Source organism: Protopterus annectens, chromosome 13.part0 (assembly GCF_019279795.1).
Source record: "Protopterus annectens isolate FY-2018-M chromosome 13.part0, PAN1.0, whole genome shotgun sequence".
Lineage (NCBI taxonomy): Eukaryota > Metazoa > Chordata > Ceratodontiformes > Protopteridae > Protopterus > Protopterus annectens.
In genome coordinates, this window is record NC_056747.1 from 321,150,007 (window position 1) to 321,161,497 (window position 11,491).

Sequence of the window (11,491 nt, forward strand, 5' to 3'; positions counted from 1 at the left end):
ACAGCGCAAACCGCCGAAGAGTTGTGTCTGCACCAGTAACAGACATAGACTATACAGACTCATTACAGTGGAATCCTGAAAGTCTAAACTCCAATGGTAATAGTGCATTGAAACCATCACACATTAGAAGAAATCACACTTTCAACAGAGCTGACAGTTCTATGAGTCAACGGCGGATGGACTCAATGGTCATCAGACATGCCCATCCACAATCCCATGCCATAAGTGGACAGCATGGCTTAACAGACTGCAGCTACTTAATAACATCTGCAGTGGATCGGGCACCATCGATCAAATAAACTGCACAATCACAAACTTTTTGATTCTAGTTATTTTAGGTGTGTGTGTGCGTGTGTGTGAACATTTGATAACAATTTTTAGAAAATGTTTGAAAAATATGTGGAAAAAAATACTGAAGAGGAGCACAATGTGGTCCAAGAAAAGCACTTCACTGATGACCGAGACCTTTATCATACTGAACAAATAATAAAGGTCTGTGAATAACTCTGACATTGGTATTCATGACAAATGGTAAAAGTTCCTTGAGAGGTGTAAGCAAATCTTTCAGGGCTTTTTACATTGTAGGTTTACACCAAAGGTTTGTTTTACATTTCAGGAGAAAATAGCTGCTTTAAGGAGCAGATGTCTTTTATTGTTTTTTTCACTTGATCTGTTCGAGCCTGGAAGAGCAATTTTTAGTTTGCTGCTGTGTGCGGGCACAGACGCAAACATCACTACTGTTTCAGCAAATGGCTTGTGATGGTTTTCTCCCCTTTCTAGGGCAGATGTGACATGCATGCAGTTGTCAGGGTTCTCATTCTAGTTTCAAAAAGATGTTAATTTTGTAAAACTTCAGAACTGGATGTATTCACAGGTATCCAGAACAGTCAGTGCAGTTCAGTCGAATTAGTCCTGACAAAATGTCGATAAACATGCTATATCCCTTGTAGTGTCTAGCCCAAATACAATAGGTAAACAGTCAGCAGCAAGGCCTAATATTTTTGTCTTTCTTATGACACAGCACAGCAGAACTGTCAGTCCTCTTAATTTCTTAATGTTAATAATTCCTGAAATAAGAACTGGAATGTCAATGTTTTTAAACTTCCTGTTGTCTTGGCATATACGCTACAGTAAAATGTACCCTTTTGGCTTGCTGCTATGCTGTTGACCTAAAGTGGAAAAATCTTTGTTCATATCTTCCTAATGTATCTACAGAGTAAATCTAGTTTGTACAGTCAAAGGTTATCCTCTGCAAAATGTTAAAACACGGCTAAAAGTGGTCATGATTGTTGGCCCATGTCACTGTTAAGAATATTTGTAATAAAGTTTGTTTTAAAACTCTATGAAGAACTTAGTCTGATGCTGAATACATTTCACAGATAAGCACTTCTCAAAAGTTTGTGCGTGTGTGTGTGTTTGTGTGTGCATGTGTGTGTGTGTGTGTGTGTGTAAAAAAAAAAATATATATATATATATATATATATATATATATATATATATATGTGTGTGTGTGTGTGTGTGTGTGTGTGTATGTATATATATATATATATATATATATATGGGTCTACTTTGTTTCATTGAATCTCATTTCACTGAATTTCATTTCACCCCGACCACTTAGCTGAAAACAGAAATTACTGAAAACTCATTTCACTAAGTCTGATTTCACTGACTGCGGTTAGTATATATGGCACTGTGTAGTGTACTGTAAGGCAAGTAAAAGGTATTTGCCCTTTTCCCCACTGAAGTACGATCCTGGAGTTAGTATATATAGTTAGGGGTGTGGGGGGGCATAGTCCCCCACATTGGAGGGTATGGGGGGGCATAGCCCCCCACTTAGTTTGAGTACATATCGTCTTCTGAAGATAATTAGTCACTGGTGTTGTAACTATGCATGTCCATTGTTTAAATTGTATTGTTTTGAAGTTTTTGGTAAAATACAATATAAAACAAACAAGATGGGGGGCTGTGCCCTCCCACACCACCCCTAACTATATATACTAACTCCAGGATTGCACTACAGTGAGAAAAAGGGCATATACCTTTTACTTGCCTTATAGTACTCTACACAGTGCCATATATACTAAATTCAGTTCAGTGAAATGAGATTCAATGAAATGAGTTTTCAGTAGTTTGGCCTAATGGTTAAGGTGTTTGTCTTGCAAACACAAGGTGCAGGGTTTGAGTCTCACAAAGGATAATTAGCTAGGCTTACAATGACTCACAAGGGCAGTTAGCCTAGTACTAACCTATAAACCTATGTGTTTTCAGCAATGTGGTCGGGGTAAAATGAAATTCATTGAAATGAGATTCAACTAAACAAAGTAGACCCCAATATATATATATATATATATATATATATATATATATATGTGTGTGTGTGTGTGTGTGTGTGTGTGTACAGTAGAGAGTTGATTAGCCAAGTAGGAAAATATGATATCATAAAGTCTGAATATGTAAACATTTTATGTATTCACTTGTGAGTGTTTTTTGAGCTTGTAGCCCACTCATGTGTGAAAAATATCCTTTATTGTCATTGAAATTGCTTAGTGGTTGATAAATCTATTTCCTACATGCAAGAAATAAAAGAAGATTTTTAGATGTTTTTATCTGGTTCACTATATGCTTGATTATCCGAACAGTTTGATTATCCAAACAACCATAGGTCCTAGTTAGTTCGGATAATCAACTCTCTGCTGTAGATAGATAGATAGATAGATAGATAGACAGACAGATAGATAGATAGATAGATAGATAGATAGATAGACAGATAGATAGATAGACAGATGTCACATGGGGCTTGATCGGTAATTTGTTGTTTATTTACTCTATATTAACATAATTTGTAGGTGCTGGCAGAGACTCTACCTCAGATGAGTGAACATCCATTCTTGTACTCTAGATTATTGTTCAATAGGCCCTTATATTCCTAAAACCCCAGTTTGGCACCTTAAAAGTCCAACCATTCCTGAATTTCCCTGAAGTAAGGATTATTTCAGCCATCTGAATATTCTAGCAGATAGCACAAATTTTAAGCATCATGGGTCACATGAGTGTAATATTAACTATTTATATGATGCCAATTTCTTTGAAAGCCTCTTTGTGCAAGACATTTTAATCTTTCCTGACCTGGTGTGGCTTTAGAGATGATCATAATATGGAACATGGACTCTTCTGGAATCTTTTATTGATTTTAGTGCAGTAGATGCTAGAGCTTCTAATTAGTGAATCTTCAAAGTAAATGGGAACATACATTTATTTTGACTGCTAGGGAAACCTCAGTAGTGCAACAGAAAATAAAGAGTTGATAAGACTCTGTTAAACTCCAAAGACAAATTGATCCCCTGTCAAAGGTTGGGTCAGCATTAAACACATTTACAGAGCTACAGTTTAAGTGAACCAAACACCAACAGGCAGAGGACACTACCAGTCATCAGGGATAAAGACATGTTTACTCATATGAAGAATAAAAGGAGGGTTGTTACTTAATATTAGGGAAGCAGAAATCTGAAAGTGGGTGATGGGTGAAGGGGTTACTAGATAAGCTACGGCTGGTAAAATGGAATCAGTTTGAAAGCACAGAAACCAAAGTTCCCAACATCATTGATGTTCAACTTTTAGCTTTCCACCAGCCAGTTGTCTGTACCCTTGTTCTGAGCGGGTATAAACTGTGTGTATGTTGTACTGTGTATTTGTGTGTGTGTGTGTGTGTGTGTGTGTGTGTGTGTGTGTGTGTGTTTGTGTAGGAAGGGTATATGACTGGCAGGATTTCTGTGTACTCAGATAGGCCCGTTGCAGCCATGTAAATGACCATTACATGCACTTTGCACATGTTTATTTGCAGATTGCCAGGTAAGTACTGCGATGTAACATCTAAAAGTCGTGCTGGTGCTAATCTTCACAATTCTCTCTATACTTCACATGGTTAAATATCACCAGTCTGTGTTAGTACAGCACTAATCACATCTTCTGCTGCCTTAACGTCGCTTCAGAGTCCTAGTGTATATATCGCTGAATCTACAGTATTCAAAGCTATCGATGGGGCAGACACAGAATAGAAGTTTCTGCATCATATTTGCCTGCTGGAAACAAAAATGTGTCCCAATGAGTCAGCATTTCTGCATTCACTGGTATAACAAAAGTTACTGGAAGTTATCATTCTACACATTTCAGGTTCATGTACTACATGATTCAGGAACGAGTTGTTTCTAGAGCACATAACTTTACTAAAAAATGTGAGCAAGGAGGAGCAAGAGTGTTTAGTATGCCTAAGAAAATGTTACATTTTTGTACTGTCTCATTAAGAGGTTAGTGTGATAGAAAGGACCAGTTTACAGAGGAGAGAGTGTTGTTTAGTATATCAGGATGGAAATTAGAGAGGCTACGACAGTCTTATAATTTATGAGGTGTTGGTAAGTGTTGAGTGAATCTTTGGATACAGATGGGAGAGTGGTCATTGGTAGAATCAGAGACATGAGTTGGTGGTATGGGACTGGATTTGATACGAGTATCCAGTCTATGATGGAGAAAGTGCTGGTAGGTTTATTGAGGTGTGTAGGCGTGGTGATAACGTTGATAGAAGCCATGAAGATTCATACTAGAGCTAGGGGAGTTGGAGGTAATGGCTATCCAGTTAATATTGACATCTCCTAGGAGAATAGTTTCATGGGGTATATTATGTGTGAACCAGGAGAGCATGTGATGTTCATCATGTTTCACTGTTGCAGTCATTACACTTGGACCATCCTGCTGGCAGGCTACCAACAGTCGGCCCGAATTCCAAAGTCCCGGTCCAGCGTCGGTTGCTGTCACCTCTTCCCTGACGTCAGTGTGCCAGGGGTATAAAAGATGCAGCTGACGCCATTTTCTTCTGTCTTTCTTGCCGCGTGGTGCCTGAAGCAAAAGCAGTTCGCAAGTGCCGGTCAGCCGACTCCTGAGATTTTCGAAATCGAATTTCAGATCCGAAGTCTTCAATAAAGCTAAGTACCCCACTGGGGAAACTTTTTTCTTGCTCCAGACCGATGTCAGAAAAGTTAACAATTGTATTTCTTGTGGGAAGCAAATACCTCATAAGGATTTTCATTCTTACTGTAATCCTTGCCTAGGCCCTGACCACGACGTTACTAGCTGTCGGTTTTGTGCTAGATTTAACCAACACACTGTTAAGCGTCGGTACGATTTTGCTTTTCATTACTTTGGCCAAAGGTTTAATTATATAATGCTGTCAGAACAACCAGTGACCAGAATTCATAAAAAGCACAAGGAAAAGGATAGGCATCCAAGGTCCAAAACTGATGACGAGGCCTTCGCTAGGCCAGTCGCCGGTTCGCCAGTTCTCAGTGAGGCACTTTCACAGCCCCTGACACCCGCTACCTGAGAGCCACAGGCCGCTTCCTACTCCCACATGGAGACAGCTAGGCCTCTGGATACTCAAGGTATTGGACACTTGGAAACTATTCCCTCAGATGGGTCCAGAGCCGCTGAGCAGGTATCAGCTTCTGAGGGTGTTTTCAGACCTACACAGTTATATATCAAGCCAACCTCAGCTTCCAAGGCAAAGACTAAAACAGCTTTAAAGACAAAGAAACAAGTACAGCATTCTCCTGGACAGACTTCCATGCCTAAGAAACAGATGCTTAAAATGGCCGAAGACCTAATTACCTTGATCAGGGGTTCCCATCCCCATCCTGATAAGAGGCCTAGGCAAGACACAGAATATGTTTCCTCTGATCAGGTTTCCATTTCCTCTGACTCCTCTTCAGAACAGGGTTACTCTCTTCCTCCCTATGAGGATTCTGATGCTGAAGAATCTATTCCTTCAGCTTCTCCTCCTAAGGATTATTCCTTTGGGGAAACCCTGCATACCATGAGGGAGCATTTCCACTGGGAGAGCCAAGATTACTCAGAATCTAAGAAAAGGCTCAGAGACTTTCTTCTACTTCCTCAGCACAGACCTCTTGCTATTCCTCCTGTTCTAGACATTGTAGACGACGTTTTTTTCAGAGTCTAGCCTGTCTCCCGTCTCTTTACCTCCTGCTCCTGTTAAGCCAGACAGATACTACAGGGTTCCAGACTCTCATAAATTTCTATATAAAAACCCTGCTGCTGACCCAGAAACTATATCTCAGGGTCCCAAAGGGGTCAAGGCTTCTATTGCAAAAAACCCTGTCCCCTCAGATAGGGATTCAAGGGCACTGGACAGATGGGGTAAAAAAGTTTGCACTTCTGCTACCTTTGTTGTAAGGGCTTTAAATTGTCAGTTTTATATGCTTAAATATCAGCGATACTTAATGTCACTGGTAAAACAGAAAATGTTGACAAATTCTGAGTGTTCTGAGAACAAGGAAATGCAGGATTTATTGCATGCAGTTGAACAAGTGGGAAAGCATACTTTGCAATGTGGTTTTGATTCACTGGAGGCCTCTTGCAAGGCCGCTGTTACAGGTTCCATCATTAGAAGGCATGCTTGGTTAAAGGAACAGAATCTGCCCGATCATGTTAAAGCAAAATTATTGGATGCTCCATTACAGCATGATACTTTGTTTGGTGTTAAGGCAGAAGAGGTGTTGAAGAAAATGGAGGATAAAGCGAAATCTATGCAGACAGTAAAGGATTTCTTACAGGTACAACCACCCAGATTTAGCAGGAACTGGCCTACTAAGAATTGGTCTTTTCCAGTGTCAGACAGGCCAGAAAGAGGCAGATACAGATGCCCTAGAAGCAGACAACAGCCCCAGGGCTCATACAGGCCCAAACAATGGGGTGCTTCTACCTCCAAAAGCGGAGAAGACAAATCACAGCCATATAGGAAACAGTGCCAATGACTTTCCTCTGCCAATGCCAAGCACTTATCTTTTGGCAGCACCCTTAGGGGGAAAGCTAGCACTTTTTTTACAAAATTGGCACATGATCACCCAGGACAAATGGGTCTTAAATATAGTCTCTCAAGGCTAGAGGTTCCACTTTCACACCCTTCCAAAGGCAAAAGGTATGCCAGACCTGCCACACAATAAATGGGCAGAGGCACAAAAACAAGTTTCATCTCTCATGGGCATGAGGGCTATTCAGCCAGTACCACAACAAGAACAGGGACAAGGATTTTACTCATGACTTTTCTTAGTACCAAGAAAGGACAAAGCAGGGAGACCAATTCTGGACCTGTCTATTCTAAATACTTTTCTGGACGTCCCAAAATTCAAAATGTTGACTCTACAGCAGCTTCTGCCCATGCTGGACAAGAAGGCTTGGCTTGTAACTTTTGGACCTCAAAGAGGCATACCTGCATGTCCCAATCAGACAATCTTGCAGAAGATACCTCAGGTTCATAGCTGGCTCAATGCACTACCAATTCTCTGCACTGCCCTTTGGCTTATCTACTGCGCCCAGGGTCTTCACAAAATGCCTGGCACCAGTAATTGCATTTTGCAGACAAAAAGGAATTCAAATACATCCCTACTTGGACGACTGCCTCATTCAAGCAGAGACCAAAGACATTCTACTAAAGCATCTGGCACTTGTAAAAAGATTACTAATTTGCCTACGGTACATAGTAAACAAAAAGAAATCAAAACTTGTACCCTCTCAAGAGATAATATTCCTGGGTGCAAGCTTAAATACAACTGCCCAGATGGCTTATCTCATGCCAGACAAACAAAGGCAACTGACTTCTTACTTCGAAAGCATGGCAACAAAGACCCAGTTATCTGCAAGAAAAATTCTGCAGGCTTTGGGCTACATGGCATCCTGCATTCTGCTAATTCCATATGCAAGACTGCATATGAGGAAGCTACAATGGTATCTAAAAAGTGTTTGGAATCAACATTGCCACAGCCTGGAATAATTAATTACCCTCATTCCCTGCCTGCAACAGGAGTTTCGATGGTCAGCACAGGCCTGTCACCACAACAAGGGACAGCCATTCACTTTACCCACAGCCAGGCAAACACTAACAACAGATGCATCAGATTATGCCTGGGGGGCCCACATGGCAGGACAATGTATTCAGGGCACATGGCCCACAAGCCAAAGGCATCTTCACATCAATCAAAAAGAGATGCTAGCTGTACAAAATGCCCTGACAGACTTCAAGGACCTACTTCATCCAGGACAACTACTGATAAAGACGGACAATACTACAGTCATGTGGTACATAAACAAGCAGGGAGGCACACATTCTTACCCCCTCTGCAGACAAGCCATGAATTTGTGGAACACAGCATTGACTTATCAAGCACAATTCCTGCCAGGAAAAACAAATGCTCTGGCAGACGAACTAAGCAGAAACCTCATGGATCCTCACGAGTGGAAACTAGATCCACAAATCTTCAGCATGATAACAAGGAAATGGAGATGCCTAGACATAGATCTATTTGCCTCCCCTCACAACTGCCATCTACAGAGATTCTGCACAAGGACTTATCACAAACAAGCATGGAAAGTGGATGCTCTGTCATTCAGCTGGAAAAACCTTACAGTATATGCATTTCCTCCACTGCCTCTCCTCCCCAAGGTACTCCTAAAGGTCAGACAAGAGAAGCCACAAATTATACTGATTGCCCTGGATTGGCCACGCCAGCACTGGTACCCAATCCTAAAGAGTTTGTCTCAAGGCCCAGCCTGGACATTGCCTCAAATTCCTCATTTACTGACCCAACAAAACAATCAGATCCTGCACAGCCAACTCAGAACCCTAAATCTGGCTGCATGGTGGATAAGGTAACCATTCAGAATACACCTCTCTCTAAAGCGGTTATGGATGTTATTTTGGAGGCCAGAAGGCCCAGCACCAGAATATCTCATGCAGAAAAATGGAAGAGATTCTGTGCTTGGAATCAGGCACAAGGAGTTGACACACTTGTACCAAATATTCCTCAGATTTTACATTACCTAACTGAGATGCTGGACAAAGGCCTATCCTTCTCATCAATTAAGATCCATGCCTCTGCCATTTCAGATCATTACAATACGGACCCACCTATTTTTTCACATCCACTGCTTAGGCAGTACCTCAGAGGGGCCAAAAACATAAGACCTCCAAGGAGAGCCCCCATACCTGCATGGGACCTCAATTTTGTCTTGGAAAAACTCACACTGCCTCCTTTTGAGCCAGCCAATACAGCTGAGATAAACTTATCATGGAAAACAGTTCTGCTCCTAGCAAAAACTTCAGCAAGAAGAGTCTCAGAATTATAGGCATTAATGGCTGTGGAACCTTTTATTATTTTCCATCCGTACAGGGTTTCTCTAAGGACAAACCCAACATTTCTGCCTAAGGTAGTGTCCAGTGGGGCTCTTAACCAAACCATTCATTTGCCTACCTTTTATCCAAACCCACAGAATAAAGGGGAGAGACTTCTGCATTCTTTGGACATACACAGACAGTTACGCTTCTACTTGGACAAAACTAAAGCTTTCAGAAAGACTGAGCAACTTTTAGTGGCATATGCTGCAGGATCACAAGGAAAGGCTATTTCAAAGCAGACTATTTCAAAATGGATAGGCCACTGCATTCGTTTCTGCTATTTACAACATGGCAAATCAGTGCCTAAGGGCATCAGGCCACATTCAACCAGAGCAGCAGCTACTTCTGCAGCCTTCCTCAGGGGAGTACCAACCAAGGATATTTTGGAGGCTGCAACTTGGACTTCAGTGCACACTTTTACAAAGCACTACCACTTACCTCTTTACTCTAAATCCAGAGCAGGCTTTGCCACTGCATTTCTGCAGGGTCTCATAGCCACTCCTAATTCTATTTAGGCCCAGCCTCCCAACCTCAGCTTTGGGATTCAACTCAAGTGTAATGACTGCAACAGTGAAACACGATGAACATAGTACAGTTGTGTACCTACCATAAATGTAGAAGTTTTAGTGTATTCACTGTTGCAGTCCAGGTTAATCTCCCTCCATCCCCCTTTTATTTGCTGGGACTTATCTATACTTCTCTATCCTATACAACCTATATGGTGTATTTGCTTGTAGATGAAGGTAATGATTATGTTACTGCATGCTTTTTTCATAAGCAGAATTTTTAGCCTACCTTTTTGGGGGCACCTGACATCTGGGGCAAGAAAAACTGAAGAAAATGGCATCGGCTACATCTTTTATACCCCTGACGCACTGATGTCATGGAAGAGGCGACAGCTACTGACGCCGGACCTGGACTTTGGAATTCGGGCGAACTGCGGGTAGCGTGCCGACAGGATGGCCCAAGTGTAATGACTGCAACAGTGAATACACTCGGACATCTACATTTATGGTAGGTACACAACTGTACTTTCTAGCACAGGGATATTGCCACCAGGGGGTATGTAAATTACAGTGGGGGATAGTGTTTTAAACTCATTAAGTTTGGAGTTCAGAGTTAGTAGTTTGGCTGATAGAAATTGTGGGGATGTATTTGGTAGAGGATAGAGGTTGAGGTGCTGGGAATAAATTCCTCCTTTCTTTTTAGGTCTATCAAGTAGGAAGATGTTATTCCCAGGGGGAAGAAATTTTTTGTTTAAGATGTGGGGGTTGAGCGTTATTATGTCTGATGAGTATTTGTCAATTAGTACATGTAATTCACTAATTTTGTTTGGAAGACTGTGAATGCTGAGAGAGAGGAATGTAAGACAGTTAGGGGTGAATTGGGCTGATGGGAGATAGGATGAGAGGGATGGTAGGTGGGGATGTTTTCGGGACGAGGATTAGGGTGGATGTCTCCTGAAGGAAGTGTAGATTTGAAGAAATGGAGTATTGAAGGACAGTTGAGGGGGTGGTAGTGGAATCAGAATTTGATTTTAGAGCAGGTTGCGGGGAAGGGTGAAGTTTTTATTTCAGGAAGGTGTGGGGTGAAGGTGGGGAGGATAGTTGAGGATGAGATGAATGAGTTGAGAGTGTAGTGACAACAAGTAGGAGAACAGAGGATGGGATCAATTGAGAAGTGATAAGATGCAAGGTAGGATAGGAGTATTAGACAAGGGAGAGCATCGAAGAGTGCATGAGCCATGGTGTAGGAGGAGAGCTGAGAGCAGTGGTGCTAGGAAAGAAAGAAGATGAAGGGGGAGTGGATGTGCAAGTGTGGAGGTAGTGTGAATTTGGTTATACTAGATTGAAGAGAGTATAGGTGATATGGGTGCTGAGATTAAAAGACAGGGAGGGTGTTATAAGGTAGAATAAGGTAACGGTGTTAGTGAGGGAGAGTGTTTATTTGACATAATAAGGAGTAAGGTTGGAAGGTAAGATAAATTAAAGGAGTGTAGTGGGTATAGGTGGGAAGAGATGGGAGAAAGGTATTTAGTGATAGAAATGTGTTTATGGGGAGAGCGAGAGAGTAGGGAGTAGATAGGAGATAGAGTGGAAATGAGGTACAAAGAGGTAAAATGAAGAGACTAGAAGATTAGTGGTTGACGTGGGAGAGTAGTATTCAATTTAGGAAAGTATTGATGGTATTAGAATGACAGATTGCCTGGAGTGGGAGGAAGGACTGATTGGCAGGAAAGGTTATCTTAGT

General features: G+C 41.5%; 1 protein-coding gene across 2 annotated transcripts in view; it reads left to right on the top strand.

Annotated features, from left to right (window-relative positions):
- SEMA6B (semaphorin 6B) overlaps positions 1–1,343 on the top strand; it is a 1,264,941-nt gene extending 1,263,598 nt beyond the window's left edge. For both annotated transcript variants that reach the window (XM_044053908.1, XM_044053909.1), the window contains exon 18: positions 1–1,343. This exon is cut by the window's left edge and continues 723 nt beyond it. In XM_044053908.1, coding sequence (XP_043909843.1) covers positions 1–299 — 299 coding nt within the window. In that variant the 3' untranslated portion in view covers positions 300–1,343.
- The last annotated feature ends 10,148 nt before the right edge of the window (positions 1,344–11,491 follow it).